Here is a 23,981-nt window from a genome sequence, read left to right on the forward strand (position 1 = left end):
TCGATTCAATGCGCTCAGAACACACTCACAAACACACGGCTGGTCACTAGCACACTACAGACTTTACAAATCACTACAGACTCAACTCCAAACTGCTCTCCTGACAGAACAAAACACACACTGGGCCAATGTCATAATCAATACAGCAAACACCTACAAAGACCCTACCACTTTCTGGCGCAAAATAAAAGCTCTTACCGGCATCTACAACCCAGACCCACATTACATACTACTGTAGACACCAACGGTTCCAGACAACACACACCTCGTGAGAAGGAAGCCACTCACAGAAAACACTGGGAAACAATATTCCAAGAAGAAGACGAAAACCAAAACCACCCCATCCAAGATCGCATTGTAAGAGAATACCTCAACAACAACCTCGATAGACTTACCCCCTTTCACTCAACGGACCCCACCTGACTTGATTCTGAAACTATCTTTACCTCCCCCATCACAGAAGAAGAAATCACCACAATCATCAGCAAAATGAAAAAAGACGTGCCCAGGCGAAAGTGGATTCAACGAAACCATTCTATCTAACCTGGCCAGAATAGCCATATCCAAATTAGCCCAAATCATCAACGCAACTATATCCGCAGGCTACTTTCCAGACAAATTGAAAACCGCCACCCTGAAGCTGATCCCTAAGAAGAGCAAAAATCCCCATCTGGTGGAAAATTATAGACCCATCTCCTTGCTAGAAGTCCCCGGAAAAATACTTGAGAACATCATAAACAAAAGACTTAGAATATACTTAGAATCCAACAATCTACACAATGAACACCACTACGGATTTCGAAACAATAGAGGCACTACACACGCAATCGCCATCGCCACTGAGTTCATTGCAATTCACAAGGCCAACAAAGGCCAATGCCAGGTAGTCCTCAGGGACATCACCAAAGCTTTCGATAAGGTGTAGGACCACGGACTTAAATACAAACTGTTAAGACTAAACCTCCCAACTGTCACCGAGAAATTACTTTGTGATTTCATCGATGACAGAAAAGCTAAAATTAAGATCAACAATCATTTGGGCCCAAGCTTCGACCTGTGCTATGGAGTTCCTCAAGGAAGCGTCCTATCCCCAACTTTATTCACCATTTACACCAATGACACACCACAAGCAACACACGGCATCAACATAAGCTTCGCAGACGACAATACACAGCTCACATACTACCCAGGACCCTCCCGAAACATTATGAACACAAGGACGAAAAACGAAGTTGAAAAAAATTAACTCACACGAAACCCAGTGGAAAATCCAGACAAATATTAATAAATTCAGTGATCCAAATAGGGAACACCAGAAAAGAACCACTAATAACAGACGATGAAATCACTGAATTTAAAGAAGAGGGTAAAATGCTAGGATTTAAACTCAACACAAGAGGATACCATCCAAGTATAAAAGATAGAAAACAAAAAGCTACCGGGGCCCTAAGCCGCCTGTACCGATTTAAAAATATGCCTATATAAAAATCAAAGTTCATCTTGTCAAGGCATTATTCCTCCCAATCCTAGAATACCCCTCCATACCAACTCACACACTAAGCAAAAATCAGTTAAAACAGCTACAGGTCATCCAAAACAAGGCCCTTAGATTCGCGACGGACCAATATTATCCCTATACACTCAACACTGAGCAGATCCACTTAACAACCAAAACCCTACCTTTGAACATCAGACTCCACAGTCAAGCCAAAAAGATCTGGGGAAAAATAGAAATCCACAGTAACAACATCTACAACGAGCTTAAGAACACCACCGAAGACAACAACCTTAATTTTCACAGATGGTTCCCAAGTAGCCTAAGAGCCATATCAACCGACCCACATCCCATATACTAAACTCTATGAAACTACGGGAATGGAAAACCAACTTCAACAAGTTACCCAAACAGTACCCACATCTAACAACATACACTGACAAGTGACCTCAAGAGAGTGCAATACTGCTGCTAGTCACCAACAAACCACAAAACACCTACCTCAAAAACCAACGAAACCAACCGCCAGCTACCTAGCTATACAACTAATCAACAGACAAATAAAAAAATAATAATAAATATAAAAAATAAATAAAATCATTAAAACCCACAATAAATTAAATAAATAGATAAACAAACAAACCAATAAAAAAAAAAAGCACGGTAGTGAGCCCACCATCTCTCCACTCCTCCTTCCTTCCTTCTTTCCCACTTTTCCTTCCCCTCCCCACAACCTTCCTTCCCCCCCTTCCTTAAAAAAGAAAAAAAGAAAAAAAAAGGGCCGCTCTCTTGCACCCCTAGAAGGCCCAGCGGTAGGGTCATCTACAGTACATACTAACTATCAGAAGACATTAAGAGCACAATGAACACATAAAAAAAGGGGGGGGGGGTAGCTTTGGTACGGGGAGAATGACATGCGAGGCAAAACTAGGCCTTCGCAGTACCACCAACAGCATGCGCTGGAAACGCCAAAAATAGCACATAGCCATAGCGTTAGCATAAGAGTTTTGGGGGTAATGAGAAACAATATTGACCTTATTTGACATGTCAGAGCATTGGCAAAATTCTCTTAATAATCTGGTACATAAATTAAAATTATATTCATAACAATTGTTAGATGCTAACAATAGTCAACAATGTATAGCTGGTGGATTGGCAGTGACTCACCCTGACCCAGAATGTCGGTGTCACTTGGTATAAACTCGCCCTCACTGGCGGTCTGTCACCCACCCTCACCTCACAAATCGATTTCAGTATTGAAATCTGGAGGACTTTCAACGTTATGTCTAGTTCAAAATTGTACCAAGCGACATGCCTAGGATATAAAAGAAGGGCCAAATAGTGATCTAATATGAAAATGCATGATCGGCTTGGGTGGCGCTTAGTACAAACTCGCATGCGCGGCCTTATATATATATATATATATATATATATATATATATATATATATATATATATATATATATATATATATATATATATACACCACAAGCTGCCGGCTTGAACAAATGTCTTTCAACATGTGTTTTCAACAGAGAATATTCAATAAATATCAACGTTGTACAGGTTTGTTTCAGTACACTGATATCACATTCTGAATTGGGAATGGAAAGATAAAAGCTGATTTTCTCCTAGAGAGGCAGAACAGTACTAGTATCTGACCGTTTAGCTAAATTCCTATTTTCTGTCGTCAGTCTTTTACTGTTTATCAGATGCGTACGAGCCCAGGCCAGGTTACTTAATACATTGACGGTGAGAATGATAATTTGTTAGTCGCTGAGCGGTACTATGTGGGCAGTAAACCTCAGCCATCCCTTGGATGTAATCTTTTATTGATTACATCCACTTGGAGCTCTTCAACCCTCTATCACTAGGCTACAAAAAATCATTTGGATTGTTATCCAATATAGCATCATTTTAAGCTAGAGCTGCAAGAAGTGAAATAATATATGGACGTAACCTTCGTAAGGGCCATTAGTTAGTATCTGAAATTATTTGGAAAGGGTCCGTTTGGACTCACATTTTTTCAGAAGTTATATTTTATTAAATCTTAAGTGTTAGAGTTTAAGGAAGTTAAACTCGATTTTAACTATTATAGCTTTTGTCCATGCATTATATCAGCAAAATGCAAAAATCATTAAAACCAAACAAGCCTAGTTCGACCAAGCATCCAATCAGCTAAACATATCGTCAAATGTTTGCCAATCAATCGCATGTCCAGTTTATCATCGGACTACTAATGTTCGTCGACTGAACAACCTTCGGTGAGGCGACCGGGAACCTTCCAAAAGCTCCTTTTAAATAAAAATGTTTTATGTATCCATGATGTGGATATGGTAGCCTACTGTTTTTGTTGGAGTTTCAATGATGAAGTTAAGTGTATGTGCAAGTAGATGAATCTTTAAGTGAGAGGTTAAACATCAGTGTTGGTGTGGGAAGTATTTTCCCACAGAGCAGTTGCGCTCTTTACCTTTAAAAATAGTTGTCCCTGTTGAAAGCAGAGGAAAACCCGGAGAGCGTTAATGACCTATTCAAGCGATTTTATAACGTTCTTTTTAATAATTCTTATTATTAATCAGTTAAATGCTACTGCATTTATCCTTTGTGGACAACTACAGTATATTGTATCTATCTATCTATAGCCAGACGCCATAATCCCGTAAGGGGTGGCCATTTGACTTTGAGTTACATGTTTTACAGGGAGGGACACCAACCCTTCACCAACCCACTTGGTGACACGTAGAGAACACGTATGGTTTGGTTATATGGTTACCACCCAGCGTTGTAAATGGTTTCTTGGCTTACAGGAAACCATTTGGTTTGTCACTCAATGTAAAGCTAACTGTAAAGGAAAGAAAAGCAATAAGAAGTGACAGGAAAGATGGGAGAAATAGCAAGAGAGGAGGGCAGGCACAGAAAAAGAATGATAAAGGCTAAGGAAGAAGTAGGCAGCACTACTCAACTATATTGCAAATACGTGTAAATACTTAGGAATTTTCCATTGACCTAACTGCGCCTGGGCGGTGGCTTGCCGTGTACCCTTACGAGAAAAACGGATGAGGGTTTAATACATATTTACATAGATAAAGTGAATATTCGACTTTAGTTTAATTAAACTAAGATTAAATTAAGTTAGATTTGCCATGTATAATTCTTGAAGTAATTCAACTGTATTTAGCTAATTGTAATTAATAAATAGTTGGCATTTCTGAATCCTATGAAGACGAAGAGACTCGCCATTTTGCACTCTGTTTCCAAAGCTAGTTCGAGCCGCGCGCTGTAAAATACACACCTAAGGACGCTTGGAAGCCTAAGGCAAACCGACCGAGACCTCACGCCCGTCGTCATCTGTTATTCCGACTCTACCTAGGTAAGTAACCATTATGATTTGGCCAAACTGGGGTGGGGGGGGACTGGATAGGATATAAGAAGATAATTACTGGCGAGTTACAGTATTAAAGATACCCTAATTTCCTAAGAGACTTATGTTTTTTAAATTTAGTATTGGTCGTGTTTAGACTAACACTCGTCAGAGAAAGAGTGTATAAAATTTCAGACAGTTGGAGTGACAATGATTTATGATTTATGATGTTCCCAGAGAGAGAGAGAGACAGACAGACAGACAGACTGACAGACAGACAGACAGAGATGGATAGATAGATGTCCTGTTTCGTAAGAACTAAAAAAACAGAGGAAGGGATCCCTAGCCCTCTCATAGATCTGTCCCTTCTCCCCTTGGGGTGAAGATACGAATAAATGTGTGTGTGAAATCGTGACTGAGTAAATTGCGAGTGTGTCCTCCTGTCTCGGCTACCTCCTTCTGGTTGGGGGTAGCAACCTATATATATATATATATATATATATATATATATATATATATATATATATATATATATATATATATATATATATATATATATATCATCCGGGCTTCCTTTCCCACCCTAGGGCAGGGTGAGGAGTAGCAACGTGCAGACAGCCCAAGTTTGCCCATTTCAATGGGCCATGCTTCTATTCACTCATCATTCAAACTCCCGAAATCCTGGCTCTATCTGATACGCCAGATGGGGGCGCCCATCATCCACTCAGTCATTGTAGGGATGCCTTATGGTCTCCACACTGAGAACCCAAATGCTTTCCTGTACCCAGTTAACCATTTACTACGTTGAGTGATAACCATACAACCAGGGTTTTTGACCGAGTTAAGTGTGTCCCAGATTCCCCTATCTAAAACCACTTAATCATGGCAAATGTTTCGGAGTATATATATATATATATATATATATATATATATATATATATATATATATATATATATATATATATATATATATATATATATATATATATACACACACACACAAACGAAATTGTTTTGTTTGCTAACAGCGAAGAGGACATTTCGATACCATTTCATTGTTCAATGAATGTTTGGTTATCCAGATTTTTATGTAAATGTAAATAAAAGTAAAATGATGGTTGTCGATAGGGAAGGTGACTATAAGTGGGATATTTTGGTGCATGGCGGTAGACGAATTGCTGCAAGCGTTTAAGTGCCTCGGTGCAACAACTGGAAAAGAGGTAATATGTGAAGAAGTGGAGCATAGAGTAGCCCAAGACGGAAAAGTCGCTTGATCTATGAAAGCTTTAATAGGAAATAGATAACTAAATATGGAGGTTGTTGAAGTGCATGGGGATTTGTTGATGCCTAATTTAACCTGTGGCGTGAGACTTCGGTATGGCAAGAAGGTGAAAAGTCATAACAAAAGTAAGAGGAGTAAAAAATGAGATGGATAAGGAATGTATTACATGTGCTCAGAGTGGGTGGCATATGAAGAAATGATCTATGAGTGATGTAGTGACGAAGGCTGTTGACACTACCATATGGTTATTTAGAGAGAACGGATACAAACAAGATGATGAAACAGGTATATTATGAGTAGGTCTGAGGATGAATGAAAGCACTGGAGCCAAGACAGTGGATAAGGGTGGGTAAGGTAAGGTATAAAGGAACACATGGCAAAGGTGTGACACTTTCTGGCAAATGCCTAATGATGTTAAATAGCATAAAGCATCGAGAACGGCTCTCAAGTTGCCAGGATTGAAATTAAATAATCATTTCAATAAGAGAGTCTTATTAGTATGTTTCTGCAAATTACTTACGATGTTTTACAAAGGTTTAGAATACTCCGGAAATCTCAGATGAACAATAGCTGCAATTACCAAAATAGTAACAGGTCCTTATAAATACATTTAGTAACTGGTATTGCTTGACGAAAATATATTAAGTTACATAATAATGTGTATATCCGTTGTTTACGGTGACAACATATTACCAGATACTAAGGACCAGCATAAAATTGGACTATCTATCTACTGTATATACCTAGGCTGCTTCCCCCAAGGAAAGGGAGGTAGCCGAGACAGGACGACACACTCCCCATTTACTCATCCAGTCAAACACATTCATTCGCATCGTAGCCCCAAAGGGGAGAAGGGACATATCCTCTCCGCACCACACTGCACAAGGGTCAACTGTGTAGTGCAATCAGTGACATCCGCAGCAGGGCCCGACAACAGAGCTGGTTTACCCCTGCCACATCATAATAGACCCATCCCTTTACCCGCACCTGAATTGATTAAAAAAAAAAATGGTAAGTTACCATAAAGTACTGTTAGTGGTCACTGTCTGGCCACTGTTCTGGGGTTTGACCGTGTGAAGCGACTGTGTGATGATGTCCTATGTCGGCTGACCTTGGCTTAAGTTACCATTAATACTGACTAGCTGTGACCCAGTTTGGAGAACAGTGTATCGGCAATAATAAGGATCAACCTGTGTCGAATTACAAGGACAGAAAACAGGCAGAGTCGGACCCAAATAATGAAGACCGCCCTCATACAATGCAACGGCTAACCCCAGCTGAAACACCTGGTGTGACCTCTCACTCGAAGAGATTATTGGACTCAGATATAATGGTGCTGTTCAGGTAAGTCGGTGGAGGAAAATGAAGCTTGGCTACTGGGATATATAAAAAGTGGCTAGAGGTGGTAGAGCACTTCACTCTCGACTCAGTCTCCTCGAATCCCCCCTCTGATTTTAATAGAGTGCAAGAACTACTCCAAGGCAATGAGTCGTAAAATAAGAATTTGTATTTAACTTGTACACAGCAGCCTAGTAATGTAACTGTTCCCATTTAGCACTCTCAGCGTAAATGTCCGACTAACCTTGTGTAACTAGGTTCGTAAGTGATTCTAATTAGGTTAAAAGCGTCCCACTGTGCATCTCTTTTTTATATAAAAGAACCTAATTCTGTGATATGTTGTGCAAAGATTTTGTAAGTAAAGTAAGTTTTATTTAAGTGCCGTTCCCTTTGTTTTGACCTTCATAGAAATCTCCTTGCATGATGCATGAGAGCACCATTTGCTTCCAACAGCAGATTGCATAGATACATTCGACTAACCACGTGGCCCAAAATGGAATTGACCAGCTGTGCACTGTACTTTAAATACAATACCAAGTATGTATGAATAGGGAAAAGCATTTACGCTCTGAGATGGTCAGACTATTCCCTCCCTCAACTAATCACTCCATATGAAGCCTGGAAGAGCAGGCGAGAGAAGGAGGGAATTAATTATGGTATTTATAGTTGACTAAGAGCTGGTTATTTCTGCAGGCACCACTTAAAGCCAAAACCATGAACTGTAAAGGAATTTGGCAGTCGTTGTTCCGGGTTCAGTTCCTCTAAAATTTGCCGATTCCGAAGATTCAGGGTTCGGATTCTGGTTCAGTTTTACACAACTGCAACAAATCCAGGTGACGGTGGGTGAGCACCGTGATGTATGGCTAAGGGATTATTGTACTTGACTAGCAGTTCTCATGTAAAATCCCGATACAGGAAGGGGATTCTTTATATTTGGGACATATTTTGTGCAATTAATAGGTCCATTTCCAGACATTGATTTAGAGGGGCGTGGAGGCGTACCCGCCTATTCTGAGGAGACATCTGATAACATAATAAGAGGATAATGTTATTTACCAAAATATATGCGATAATTATCTTACTTAAGTGTTATTATGCAGGCATTTGAATGTAAGGAAATATATGCTAATAAATACTGAGGACTTTTTCAGGGAGCCAAAATTAATTTCAACTAGACATCATTCCACCAGGATTAACGCGCCTTCACTTCCAATTTGGAAAGTCGTGAATCAGGCCTTGATTTCTCAGTCACAAGCTCACCGACATGAAATGGGTACCCTAGTTGTTGCCGATACATTGTACTGCTTGGGATTCGTCAGTCTCAGAAAATGCAATGGGTAAGCAGTTTCTTAGTGGTGGCCTAAGATGACTAACAGTCCCGTTTATTAGTGTGCCATAAAACAAGGATTGCCGGGCTTAGAAAATCAGACAACGATACACCAGTAAAGGTACAGATGAAAGCAGACAGACAAACAGTTGAAAAGAAAGATGGTGAGACATAAATGTAAATACCGATTAAGATGGATGACAATACAAGACATTAGAGGTAGATGAAAATAGAAATAGTTTCATAAGAATGGCAATAAAGGAACATCCAGAATGACAGATAAGGCTAATAGACACAGAGGAAGACGTTAAATGGTTATATAGATTTCATTATCTTTAGGAATGCAGTATAAAAAAATTTCACCATTTCTTGTACCAAATTATAAGAGGCAACTATCAGGTCTGGCAGTTGTGCAGTGGTCATGCATTCCTGGGCATCAGCTTCACACCGCGTGAGTCAAGTTTACCCTTTTTGTGATATTAACTGGAAACCAATTCAATAAGTCAATAGGTCTCTGAAACCAGGCAGCTTTGGCATGTGGTCAGGGGGATATGAATAATTTAACTAGATGTCAAGGGGGATAGGAATTATTTAACTTGTGGTCAGAGTTATATTTAGTGGTCAGGATGTGAATTATACAACTAGTGTTCAGTGGGTATTTAATGGTCAGGAGGATAATTGAATTATTTGACTAATGATCAAGGGAACATTATTTATTGGTCAGGGAGATATGAATGATTTAACTAGTGGTCAGGGGGTATTGAATGGTCAGGGGAATATACAGTAAATTATCCAGTAGTCAGGGGATAAGAATTAGTTAACTGGTGGTCAGGGACTATGAATGATTGAACTCACTCGCTTAAAGGCTGCCTCTGCTCGATGTCAAAGGCCAGAAATGAGTCACAACTCAGGAACTGGTGGCCCAACTGGAGTGGAAATTGTTTTATTCTTCCAAGTTGGAGCATTTTAGCAGTACCTTGCTATAACGAAAACCGCACTACTTTGCGCCATTTTTCCTGTGATACGGACACAAACTAACAAGCAGATATCGGATCATTATAATACAGATGGTCGGGGGTTATTAATTATTTAACCCGCGGCGTCCCGTCGACGTTCTTTAACGTCCACACGTTTTGTTACTGCCAATCCCATCGACGTACATAAATGCGAAAAAATTGCAAGGTCCCTAATTTGCACAATTTTCAATTTTCGCTAGTCATTTTTGGTACGTATACACGTGACACCTTCCTCAACAAGATGCCAGGCAGGGACAATGCCTTACCCAGCATGACTTCCTCCCCCCCCTGCATGCCATTGTCTCAGTAATTCACCTGTTATCAGTGACCGGGCCAGTATAGCCATGTCATGCCACGATACGAAATTCAGGGCCAGAGTGATTCCCCAATCAATGACAATGTGGAGGACAAACTTTACATAGCATTAGAGGAAGAAACGGTTAGAAATGATGATCAGGTAATGTGGCAAAAAAAGGTCAGGTATTAGTGAGTGAAACAATGCTTATAATGCCTATATTACTGCTTGAAAACCAATATACTCTTGTACTACAAATAAATTCGTACCAAGTAAATAAATAAATACCGTTTATGAGTGGTGTGAAATAGTTATCCTCCCATAGAACTCGTTTTCTTTGGTGCCAGCCTGATAGAAAACCCAGTAAGGTAAGGAGGTACTCCTACCTGTAATGAGTATTTTAAACCTCAGGTGAGCGATTTCTCTATGAATTTTCGATGTTTCTCACCAAAAGCGAAGGTTTGAGCCAAAAAAAAAAAATTTCCTAAAATGGTCGGGATTGGGGGGAGTCAGTGGTGGAAAAGTGGTCGGGATGGGGCGGGTTAACTAGCGGTGAGAGGGATTTATGAATTATTTAACTAGTGGTCAGGTGGTTATGAATTTTCTATCTATCTGTCTATTGCCAGACGCCTTAAATCCGTAAGGGGTGGCCACAAACAAATCGCCTCCATGTCGCCCTGTCCCCCGTCATTTCATTGCTCTGCTCCCAGCTCACACACCCCTCTTTCATATACGTCTCTACTCCATCCCTCCATCTCATCCTTGACCTCCCTCTTCCCCCCTCCACCTCACTCACATACACTCTCCTCATCAGATTCTCGCTCTCCATCCTCTCCACATGTCCAAACCACCTCAATGTGATTCTCTTAACACTTCCTATCACATCCACATCCACACCACAATGCTCCTTCACTTCCTCATTTGTCAGTCTGTCTCTCCATGTGACACCACATGCTCCTCACAAATAACCCATTTCCACTGCTCTCACTCTTGACTTGTGTCCCTCTAAAAAGGTCCAAGCATCATTCCATACGTTAGAGTTGGTATCACAATACTGTCATGTAGTAGCTTTTTCACTTCCATGCTCACCTCCCTGTTTCTTATCACTGCTTTCAAGGAACCAGCAACCTTTCTTCCCTGTTTCATCCTTTCAAGGATCTTCACCATCTAAACTTCCATTCTTACTCATCGCACTACCCAAGTACTTAAACGCACTCACATTATCCATTTCCTCTTCATCCAAAGACGTAAAATTTTATATAAATTGTTGCAATCTCCAAATGATACCTTTTGCACTTAAGGAGTCAAATATATCCTTCATTAACTGCTTCCTTGAAAGAGGTCTCCCGCAGGTTGAATAAAGTAGTGCTGAGTTAACAAGAATCAGTGCTAAATGCATCACTGTGGTTAAGGAACTGAGCCACAGGCAAGTTTAGGCGTGGGAGGATCCAGCTGTTATGTACGTAGGGTCAGTATTATATTTGCAACAGCTTTTTCATCCCGCACCCAGTGGGTGCTAATGTGTTATTATCAGTCCCCGCCCCGGAGGGGCTCGGAGACGGGTATTGTTTCCACTCGAATTATCTGTTTGTCTGTCTGTTAACTTTACGCCAAAACTACTGGTGCGATTTTGACTAAAATTACAGGGATGATGGGCTATGACCTTCTGATCACCTGATTAAATTTTGGGCTAAATTAGGCCAAGGTCCAGGTTGTGGGCCCAAAAAATGTAAAAACGGGGACTGGTAAATAAATCGTTATTTCGCCATAACTCACTCCAAATTCGTCATATCGACATGAAACCAAAACCTAAAGGTGCATCTTTCAAACCTGCATCCTATAACATGTCTCATTACATCAGTGGGGTCACCTCCCCCCCCCCTCCGTAAGCGGTAAGGAGGTCAGTATTCGATGGGTCGGGCATAAAATTTCAAATTGGCAGTAAGTCGTAAATTTTCATCCGATTTACTCGAAGTTTGTTATGTGACATCTTTGAGTAGATATCCTGGTGTGTTTATACGTCAGCACTAAAGTGACTGCCGGGGACGGGTTTGCTGTGCCTTCGCACCGCTTCTATTTACTCCAGTCATCCTAGCAGAGGATACTGGCACAAGACAGCCAGCAAAGTAAACAATGAAAATAACTGTCCGCATTTTCTTTTTCCTTTGCTTTATCTCTTTCCTTTTATTTTTTTCTTTCTGTTTTGTGGCAAGAAGACCTCGTTGGACACACTTGCAACAATCACAGGCAACTCTTAGACTTTTTTGGTATGCACCTATATGTGGTATAAAAGTTCTTTTGGAGGGGGAGCCTGGGGAAGAGGAAGCATTTAAACATCATTTTGCCTGGTTTATGTAAACGAGTGCAACTACAAAATTTAATGTGATACAGGTGATTACTCTGAGGCCCCAGAATAATGTAATTATTTTCGTCATTAATGAGTCGATTTCAGCTAAATTTGGTATTTATTTTCTTCCTTTTATTACAGTTTATCCACATTTATACTTTACTAATAATGTAAACGAACATAGTGGTCCAAACTGGCGATTATTCGGTGTAATTTATCAGATGGGACTCCTGCATTCTTCCGAGAAATATCTTCTTGCATATCAGCTGTGTCAGGCTTGTTTTAAAATCACTTTCCCTTAATGTGACCCCACAATCAGAAAATGAGTTTAAAATCCATGAGAAGTTATTGAGTACTGCATTGTTACTGGAGTAAAGAACAACATGTCTCCTTTGGTTCAGATGTTGGGGAGTTTGTCAAATGTAAAATTTGATAGACATGGATTGAAGTTTGTAACTACAGTCACTTACAGTAAATCTGTCCAGTAGTAATGGATATATTGCCGATATAATGGGACTTCAATGTAATGAATCACCCTGTAAAGGCATTGAGGTAATTGTACACACACCCAAACCCACAGAGCAGACACACAAGCATACACTGGCAATGGTTGTATGCTGACAAACTTCGAAATAATATATTGTGGTGTTGCTGACCTAAAGCATAAACAGTCCTGCGAGTCCAGGAAAATTACTCATGCATGCCAGGAAGTGTCTCTCAGGGTGATTATGGTATTATGTGGCACAGGATTCAGTTATGTTATGTGTTGTTTGGTGGCGTTGCGCAGAAGTGTTGTGTGAATATGGTGTTGCTTGGTGGTAGATGTGGTAATTGATGTGCAGTGTTGTGTGGCACTGTGTTGTGTTGTGTAGGTTTTGTGGTATTGTGTTGTGGTGGACTGTCACGTGCTGGTGTTGTGTGGTGACTTTTTGTATGGCCATGATGTGTAGTATTGTGCTGTGTGGTGGTGTGTGGGTGTCATAAAGACTTTGTAGTTACTTGTAGAGAAGTATATTTTAGACTTGTGGTCGAGCGGCTTTTATATCTTGTAGTAGTTTCCCCACCAGATGTCATGTAGTGACGGGAGAGGTAAAGAATAGTATGGGACTATTTTTATTTGTCTTGGAAATATTAAACAGGTATAATAGTATAAGTCCTGGGTAGCTACCTCCCTGTCTCGCTATCTCTCTCTCTCTCTCTGTTCTAAAGCTAATCTCCGTCTCGACCTCTCTATAGGGTCGCTTGTCTCCTTCTAAACTCTCTTTCCTAACATCTCGTGTAGTAGGGTGTGTGTGTCACGTATCTTCCTCATGGCAACAGAACTTTCTCACGAGAGGACTGCTGACAGCTAACTGAATCATCTCCTTACTGGCCGCTGTCGTCAGCTTTCCCCCGTGTAAGCGTTTAGCGCTGCTCGCTTCTCGCAAACACAACACCTTCTCATCATTTGACTTCCTGCTTCTATCTGTCTCTCTATCTATCTATTTATCTATCTATCTATTATGTAGTCCTATATTTGCTCGGCCGCGCGAAAATGACGTACCATCGACATTTAATAGTTATAATATATTAATACATACTACATACACATTATAATGAACTTATAAGCTAATTAAGTGAAATACATAATATTGTAAAGTAACATAATTGTATGAATATTGTATACATATATTATGCATAGTAAATAGTGATTATTCAGTAATATTACATTTTAAATAAGTTGAATACATATTGGAATAAATGCATTAAAGTAAATTATTTAACTGTAATACAGTATGTACTTGGGTTATTATAGTGAAATGCATACATGCAAGAATAAAAATAGTTTAAAATTAAGATTATTGTAAGAGTTACTAATATTTCATTTAAAGATAATGGTACTGGTCTGCCATATATGGGTCATTCTTCTTTGTGTTATTATTATTATTATTATTATTATTATTTTTTTTTTTTTTTTTATATATATAATTAATACTATATACAAAATATATACACTTCATTCAGGGTGGTTAACTGTGATGTTAACTCTCCCCCCACTAAACAATGACTCCAAATTAGCAATTCTTGCATGCATTCTGTGCATGGCCAACAGCAATACTGCAACCACAATGCAGATAATTATGAAGACAGAAGGTGCTTGGCTATACACATAATATGGGTTGAACATACTCAAACTCAAATCTTCCCAGGGCTTCATTGTTTCATTGATCAGCTGCATAGTTTCAAACTTAGGTGAAGTCAGCTTAATACTTGTGCTCATGTTTAAGTCCATATCAGGCAGTGGGTGGAAATGTTTGTGTGTATGGTTGATAATGGCGTAGTGATTGATGGTGGAAAAAGTAGACATGGATGGTGTAAATACCGCACAGTAGTCTGGTGCTATGTATAATCCTGAGGCTGATGTATGAGATGGTGGTATATCTGGACAGACTATGTAAACTGATGTGTTATGAGGGAAATAAAAAAACTGCGAGTGTCCAATGCGTTGATGGTGTACAAGTTTATCTGGAGCAAAAGTGAAGTTGCAATGATGATGAATATTGTTATTGCTGATGATAGCCATTTCACAAGGGACCGTATCAGTAGGCTGAAACGTGAAAATGTACGCAGGACAAAGATGAACAGCATGTAAGGATGTGCGGCACTTTCGCTCAATCGTTGACTCACTTGCGAAAGTGACAGTGTCTCGTCTCTTGGAGACCATGATGAGTTCGGTGTCTGTGTTGATGTTGATGATGACTAAAGTGTTGTTGTTTCTATAGGGGAAGGGGTGTATTTGGTATACTGTGAACAGGTCTTCCGTGATGAATGGTACATGAACTATCACTGATGTTGGTGTTAGTGTTGCTTCCAAGTACGGGTAATATTGCATAAATTCCCTACTGCGGAACAATGGCTTCAATTTATGTTTATGTATGCCTTGACTAACTATCTGACGTAGCTCATGAACTGGGAGTAAGTCATTTGTGATCTTGCCATCACCAGCATTCGAAATTCCTTGCATAAGTGCCCTGAAATGATCTCTAGTGTTCTCTAATTGTAGTAGAATCGTGTCAATATGTTCTGTGATGATGGAGAAGTGCTGGAAAAGGGTAACGTTACCCTCTAAGTCATTTATTTTATTTATACTCTCGAGAGCTACGTTTTCTGCTTGTTTCAGATTTTTCACAATTGTTTTCATTGCTGAGTTCTGTCCTGTGATGAATTTATCTTGGTATGTTAGTACCTGAGCTATTTTATTAAATTTTTTGTTTATTTCTTTAAGGTCATCCTCTGTAGCCAATCCAAAGATGTTCCCAAGAATTGCGCCGCCCAGATCGAACAAACCGCGCTTTTGGCGAGTACGTGTGATGTTGTTCCTGTCGCTCAGCACCTCTGTTCCATAAGATGGGAGATCTTGGATCATGACGAGCATAGTTGACTTCGCCTGTTCTAGTTTCCATTTCGCTAACTTCACCATTTCATCCACTTCCTTGGTGATATGTGATTGTGAAACATAATTCCCTATCTTGAAGTCCAGAGTTCGCATCGGCGTCGCAAGTCTTTCTATATAAGTAGGTAAGTCATACAAGTAATCTAGACTTATTTCAGTACTCATGACGTCCTTGACGATTGTAGTCGTGGCCGTTGGAGCTATGAGGCATCCTTGTCGTACTATATGCTTGGGGTCTAGGTGCGCATATACCCTTACTATGTATAGGAGAATCCATAGCATAAGTCCCTTCATCGTAACCTACCGAAAAAAAATCTATTAATTTCCTATAAAGCTGTGGTTGATGATAGTGATGATGTGCGTTACGGTTGGCTGTTATTTCAATTATAGAAGGAGTTTAAATCGATATTTAATTCCCGTAAATGATGTACTGTAGATTTCAGTGGAATAGTTGCACCTATGTTCGATTGTTTGGTATATGACCTTAATTTCTTTTTGTAATCATTGTTGTGTTCTTGCTTGGTTTCTTGAGGTACGTTCACCTGTTCGGTTGTATCCGAGGCTGAATAATTATGTGATAATTCCCTTGAAACTCGTTTTAAATGGTCAATATGAACTTGTTTTTCCTCGCCACTTGAAAGTGACTTAATTAAAACTTTGTTTGCCTTTATGTTAATTACTCTGTATGGGCCCTCAAATTTAGGGGATAATTTATTGTCTCTCGTATGAATGACTCCGTAAACAATGTCTCCTAAGCTGATAGGTGAATCTTTTGCCTTTTTGTTAAATGCCTCCGTCATTTCTTCCTTGGACATCGTTAATTGTTTTTGCACTCTTTTGTGTATGTCCTGGAATTCACGTAAACGGAGTTTAGAGTAATCATCGTAATTGTATATAGGCATGCTGTCACCTTCTAGGAGCTCATATGGTAATTTTTTATCCGTGCCATATATAATGAAATGTGGTGTGTCACCAATGGATTTATTTATAGACCCATTAATGGAGGCCTCTACTCTGGGAATCCAATCATCCCAGCTTGCATAATTTTCACTGAGAATGTGTCGTAGCACATCTAATACCTTTTTATTTTGTCTCTCTACCAACCCATTCGATGCTGGGTGATAGGCCAAAACGTTAACCTTTTTAATGTTGTATTGTTTACATATTTCTTGTAAGGTCTCAGAATTAAATTCTCCTCCATTATCACTTATTAATACCTTTGGGGTAGTAAAGCGACATATTACATTATCTGTTATTGCCTTTGCTACTGTCTCTGCTGTCTTATCTTTAATTGGAGCTAAAATGACATAACGGGAAAAATGATCCGTTGCTACGAATAAGTATAGGTTATTATTGTATGATAATGGCATCTTGAGTAAATCAACAGCGACAACGTCCCATGGCTGATGTGGTACTGGGTAATTACCCATCGGTGCAGGTGTGATTGGGTATCCTTTGTGTTTCGCACATGATTCGCATCTGTCTATATGATTGTGTATATCTCTTCGTAATGAAGGCCAGTAATATAATAGCTGGGCTTGGTTGAATGTCTTATCCTTTCCAGGGTGTCCTGCATGTGGGCTGTCGTGTATCATTCGTAATACTTGGGGTATCATGTCATTAGGTACTACCAACTGGTTAGTATTTCTTTGGCGTTTTGGTTGTTTAGAGTTAATTTTGTATAATGTATTATTGACCATTGTGAATTGTTCAAGTGGGACATGCAGTTTGGGTAATTGTATGTCATCTCCACTTTCTAACTTGTATATTACTTTTGACCATACTGGGTCAAGTCTTTGTGCCTTTGCGATATCCTCGTGGTTTGGGATATTTCCTTTGAGATCTAACGCCGCAACCTGAATTGTGTTCGGGTTCCTAGATAATGCGTCAGCTACTATATTCATTTTACCTTGTATATAATGTATTTGTACACTGTAGTTTTCAACTGTACATTTCCATCTTGCTCTCCTCCCAGAAAGGAGTTTTTCTTTAAACATACCCACCAGTGGTTTATGGTCGGTGAATAAGTGGATTTCGTAACCATATACCAAATCTCGAAACTTTTGTAATGCAAAAATCACTGCAAGTGCCTCTAAGTCTGTAGTGCTATAATTTTTTCTGCACCTCTTGTTTGTCTGCAGGCAAATGCAATAGGTTGATTCTATCCTCATTTATCTTCCTGCATCAGTACAGCCCCTAATCCTTTAACTGATGCGTCTGTACAAATAAGAAATGATTTCGTGTAATCTGGATATGCTAAACAAGGTGCATTCGTTAGTTTAATTTTTAGATTGTTAAATGCCCTTTTTTGTTCTTCTTCCCATTGGAATACAGCATCTTTTTTGAGTAGTTGGAATAGAGGGAAGGCTATATGAGAGAACTGTGGTACGAAGGACCTATAGTACCCAGCCAGATCTAAAAATTGTCTAACTTCGTCAGTCGTAGTGGGTTCAGGAAAATCTCTCACTGCCTGTATTTTGTCATCAGTGGTGTGAATACCATCAGAGCTTAATTTGTGGCCTAAGAAATTTATTTCCTTAAAGCAAAATTTGCATTTAGAAAGTTTAATTTTTAATCCAGCATCACTAAGCTTTTGTAAGAGTAAGTCTAATTTCCTGAGATGATCCTTAATATTCTTCGTTGCGATAATAATATCGTCAAGATAAACAAATATTCCTTGTCCTAAAATTCCGGACAATACGTAATTCATAAGACGCTGGAACGTACCGGGGGCTGTCCTCAGTCCCATTGGCATTCTTGTATATTGATAATGGCCTCTGTTTGTTGAAAAGGCAGTGTATTTACGTGACTCCTGAGATACCGGAATCTGATAGTATCCGTTTAGGAGATCGATGGTCGAGAATATATTATTCTCAGGACCAATATTCTGTAGAACATCACTTAGCAATGGCATGGGAAATCTGTCTGGGATGGTGTGATTATTTAGTTTACGGTAATCTACTACTACCGCACGCATTTCTCCATTTCTCTTGGGCACAAAGAAAAGGGGAGCGTTCCACGGAGAAACTGAAGGCTCAATAATTCCAAGCTTTAACATTTCATCGACATACTGATTAGCAAGTGTACGTTGGGAGTGTGGTATGCGATAAGCTGGTACGAAAATTGGTGGTGTTTCTGGGTGCACATTAATCATGTGATTAATCAAGTTAGTACACCCTAATTGTTCTCCGGGCAAGGCTACGGTGTCCCTGTGTGTTTCCAACAGGGTTAACAAATCATTTTCTTCGTCAAATTCACCTGAGTGAATTAAATTCTCTTTTATTCTTTCTCTATCCGTAGATTTTATCTCACTTGTTACTCCACCAATATTTATTTCCTTCACAGGGGCTAAACATTTTTCAATATTAACTATGCAAGTTCCCTTCTTCAACTGAACTTCCCCATTCATGTGATTAATAATGAATATCTGAGTTAGCCCTTCGTCGTTCGTATGACATAATGCGTTTTCTACTGACAATCCCTTTACTTTACATAATTCTTCTAAGACAAGAACAGTACTATTCCGTAATTTGCTCTTTATGGTAACCTTCATGTATGAATTAGGTGGTATAACCAAATCATTAGTGAGATGGGCTGGAAAAATTGATAAATCAGTACTGTTAGCTGGGTCACTAATTCTGGAGGATGGGGTTGCTGGTGTAAGTGGATCTATACACTCATCTGTTTGTGTATGTTTGTTTAAGCCTTTAATATTACCAATTCTTTTTGGCTCTCTTCTACCAATCGGTGAGGGCTCTGAAGTTATTTCCTCTATAAATTCATTATCAAAGTCTATTCCATTCATTTGTGGGAGTATAGTTATGTTCTCAGTTCTCATGGATCTTAAGCCCAGTAACATATGAGCTTTAATTGCTAAGTTTTCAACGATATAGAACAATGCAGAGAATGGTCTTGTAGTTTCTGTGAAACTGAGATTTAATCTTATCATACCTTTTACTGTAATCTCTTGACCATCTACTGTGTTTAATTCTAAATCAGCTTCATCCAGAAAAGTTACTTTCTTTTTTATTTTTTAAGAATTCTATTTAGTTCTTCATGTGTTATTAAGTTCACTGGAGAGCCTGTATCTAAAAATAAGGAAACGTTTTGATCCTCACATACAGCTGGTATCAAGATACACTCATTTCTCCAACATGCCTCCTATGTGAAGTTTAACCTTGTTCTTTTTTACGTTTGTTCGTTTTTTGTCATGACTTGGTCTTCCCCCGATTTGAACATAGACACAATTTTTTCTACTGTTTTGCAATCACTAGTCCAGTGCCCTTGGTATCTATGATGCCTACAGTAAGGACCAAACCCTTGTGTCTTTTGATTATCCTCTTTTGCCTTGATAAAGCATTCATACCTTGTGTGTCCTGGTTTTGCACAGTAATGACACAGAATGGACCTATCCCTTGACTGTGACCTACGAGGTGATTTCCCATAAAAAGTGTTGTTTATAGCGCGAGACCTGCTCGGGCTGCGCGAAAACTTATGAAACTGCCTGTAGGAAGGCGTGTGGAACGAGGTCTAGGCGTCTTTGCTTGTTTGGGCTGCCTCATTTCAGGTCGCGATCGATTTTGTTCTCTGTTTGGGGTCGGTGTTGATGTTTTCACAGCTGATACTGTCTCAGGTACCCTGATTCTACCAGAATGTGCATGTGTGTCGACCACACCTGCTTTACTGCACTGCATCTCTACCTCGTTCATTAAGTCTAGTAAGCACATTCCAGGGATGTACGCGATTGTTTTGGCGATCTTAAGGGTTCTATCAGGTAATTTACACAAGGCAGCTACATAACCAATGATGTCCACGACGAGGTCTGGGGACATCTTTCCATCATCTGTTATCCACTTAGAATTCTCCAGAGTAGCTAATAGGGTTCTCTTTGATTGTGGAGACATCAGCAGTTATTTCACTGAGCACATGGTTTGTAGTGTGCTCCCTTACAAGATCTACAATTTTATGTAATTCTGGAATTATACCTGGCAAGAAGTTCATACCTCCAGAAAATTTCTTCAGAAATTCAGTTTTAAATTCATCATATGTCCTAGCACGATGTAGCTTATCGAGCGCAATAAATTGCTTGCTGGACATCTTTCCTGGCTTATGCAAGATGAAAAAATAGCAATTTTTCTCTTGTTCATCTAGTATGTGGCGCTTGATGAACATTTGTTCGCACTGACTGATTAATGAAATGACATCAATGCGATCCTTGTCTGTGCCAGAGAATTTTGGGGCAGTCTTATCCTCGTGATACACAAAAACGTGAGGTGTGGTTTTTAGATCAGCAGTATTTGTTTTTGATTCATATTTAATGATTGCCCTGTTAATTCAACTTGTACGAGTTTATCGTTATGTGAGGGAATGGTAGAATATGTATGACCGGACCGGTGAACCCTGTTAAGTATATTGGCATACGTATTTAAGGCAGCTGCGAAGTCGATACTCTCAACGTCCGAAGGGGTTTCCCACTCATCATCCGAAACTCCCGTATTTGTTTCCTTATCTATAACGTGTGGTGTGGGTTGTACAATGGGTGGGCTGTCTCTTAATTGTGAGTCTGATGTTGTGGCAATTTGTGTGTCATCTGGTATTAACGTGGGTGGTTGCGAAAATATTCCTGTCATTAAGATATGATGTTATGAAATACGCCTCTTGTTTATTTATGTCCTAGCAAACTAGATGATTAAATAAGTTGAATATAGCTAATTTTAGCACTGAGAAGAAATGAGCAAGTATAATTTTACCCACTTGATACAGATCGTAGAGGTGTGTCGATACAAAAGTCGATCTCGGAAGAAAATACAGGTTTGATTGAAGATCTCTTGATAATTCTAGTGGTGTGTTGATGGACGATATTACTCAGGAAACTCCATGGCCTGGTATTTGTAGTGGTTAACGGCTGTCCCAGGCAAACCTCAACATAGAACGTCGAATTTCCAACTTAACTGTGAAAATAAGTGAATATGAGTAGGAGCTATGTGAATAATGAGTAATGAGTAGTGGGTGAGAAGTGCCTGGTGTCCGTCACACGTTGCTTGGCATGGCAGACTCGCGTTGTGTTGTCATCTCAGCACATGGTGACGTCGGCTTCCCACACTGGTAGCTGTGGTGAGTGAATGAGTAGCGATGAGTAACTTGACTGAAGACGAGTGAGTAAGATGAGTTGTAAATCGTGTCTCACTCTTCGTTTGTTTGTTCCCTTTATTCTATGTGGAAGTTTTCTCTGTCCTTTTCTCTAGTGATTTATTCGTTGTGGGATGAAGACTGCCGCTACTTGTAGGTGCGTGTAGAAGATTATACAGACGACGTAGAGTTGTTAATTGTAGTTGATTGTAGTTGATTGTAGATGTAGTTGTATGATGAATTTTTTGTGATGTGTAGTATTGTATTGTGCAGTGCTGTTGTGTGAGGATGTGATGTGATGATTTTTTTTTTTGAAATGATGATATGTAGCATTGCGTGCGGTGATGTTGTGTAGAGATTGTTTTGTTCAATGGTGTTGTTTTGTGTGGTACTGTGTGGTGGCGATTGCGCCATGAAATTTTGGCAATATGTTGTGTGCACGGAGTTGTGTGGTAGCGACTGTTTGGTGATATTATGTGGAATAGTGCTGAAAAGTGTTGTGTGGTGTTGTTTAGTGGTACTGTGTGTTGAATATTCCGGTCTCTAATTTTCTGAGTCAATGCCTACTCACTTTCGGTGGCACACTTCCCGTAAGCACAGGAGACGATGATCCAGCAGGAACGACCGTCAAATTATTTTCAATAGAATTCATGTTTGGTTGGGAGAATTATGGCTACTGATCTCACCACCCCGCCCCATAGTTTCTGGTGAGAAGTAAGTTTTGTGCCACCTTATTCAATACATTCGGTGGAGCCCTATATATTTATAGCGGGGCCCCATGGTCTGCACCGTCTAAGACGGTACATACCTCGTATATCTACTAGGCATTCCCCTATCTGCCACCCGGGGACGCGCAAGGTAACGATGGGATCCTGTCCGTGGATATATATATATATATATATATATATATATATATATATATATATGTAGATAGATAGATTGATTGATTGATTGATTGATGGATAGATATATTGTAGACTCAAGGAAGAGAAAAGTACAATTTGTGTCAGTATCTCCACCCATGACCCTTTATCCTACAGGCAGATGATACGGACTGGTAGATGGACAAAAAGGCATATAAACAGAAAAACATCAGAAGACACTGGTTACGAAAGTAGACAGAGCAACGTGGTAGATAGACAGAGAGAGAGAGATATGTATACAGACAGACAAATAGATAAACAGATTGATGTAGGTAGTTAGATACGTAGGAAGGTAGGTAGATAAAGACCGGTGGGTAAGCTGATATGCAGACAGGTGGGTGGATAAGCAGGTACGTAGGTCAGTAGATAAATAGGTAGACAGGTGGAGAGATAAGGCATATGGGTGTGATGGGGTCCCTCCTGGTGTCCTCAAGAACTGTACTTCTGTACTTACACCCTGCCTAGGTAAACTCTGTCGCTTTTGTCTGTCTACTTGCACCTTTCCTTCTTGCTGGAAGTTTGCTCTCATTCAGCCCGTCCCAAAGAAGAGTGACCATTCCCAGCCCTCTAACTATCGCCAAATTGCTTTAACATCTGTGTTTCAAAAGTTTTTGAGCTTATTCTTAACAAAAAAATTAAAGCATCTGTCACATGGAGAGACAGGCTGACGAATGAGGAAATAAAGGAGCACTGTGGTGTGGATGTGGATGTGATAGGGAGCGTTCTGAGGAACACACTGAGGTGGTTTGGCCATGTGGAGAGGATGGAGGGTGAAAGACTGATGAAGAGAGTGTATGTGAGTGAGGTGGAGGGGGGGAAGAGGGAGGGGGAGGCCGAGGATGAGATGGAGGGATGGGGTGGAGAGGTATATGAGAGAGGGGGTTGTGAGTTGGCAGGGCAGTGAAATGGCCGGGAACAGGGCCACTTGGAGGCGATTTGTTTGTGGCCACCCCAAACGGGATTGAGGCGTCTGGCAATAGATAGATAGATAGATCTTTTCTAACATAATCTTCTTTCTGATTATCAGTATGGGTT

At 39.8% G+C, this 23,981-nt stretch overlaps 1 protein-coding gene across 1 annotated transcript in view; it reads left to right on the forward strand.

Moving 5' to 3' along the window:
- LOC145412368 (uncharacterized) overlaps positions 1-23,981 on the forward strand; it is a 417,977-nt gene that overhangs the window by 119,708 nt on the left and 274,288 nt on the right. The window contains exons 5-6 of the mRNA XM_080282257.1: positions 603-919; positions 7,304-7,482. Of these exons, the coding sequence (XP_080138383.1) occupies positions 603-919; positions 7,304-7,482 (496 nt within the window). The remainder of the gene's footprint in view (positions 1-602; positions 920-7,303; positions 7,483-23,981) is intronic.

The sequence above is a fragment of the Coenobita brevimanus genome, chromosome 93 (genome assembly GCF_032717465.1).
Source record: "Coenobita brevimanus isolate Jiangsu-jjx chromosome 93, ASM3271746v2, whole genome shotgun sequence".
Taxonomy (NCBI): Eukaryota; Metazoa; Arthropoda; class Malacostraca; order Decapoda; family Coenobitidae; genus Coenobita; species Coenobita brevimanus.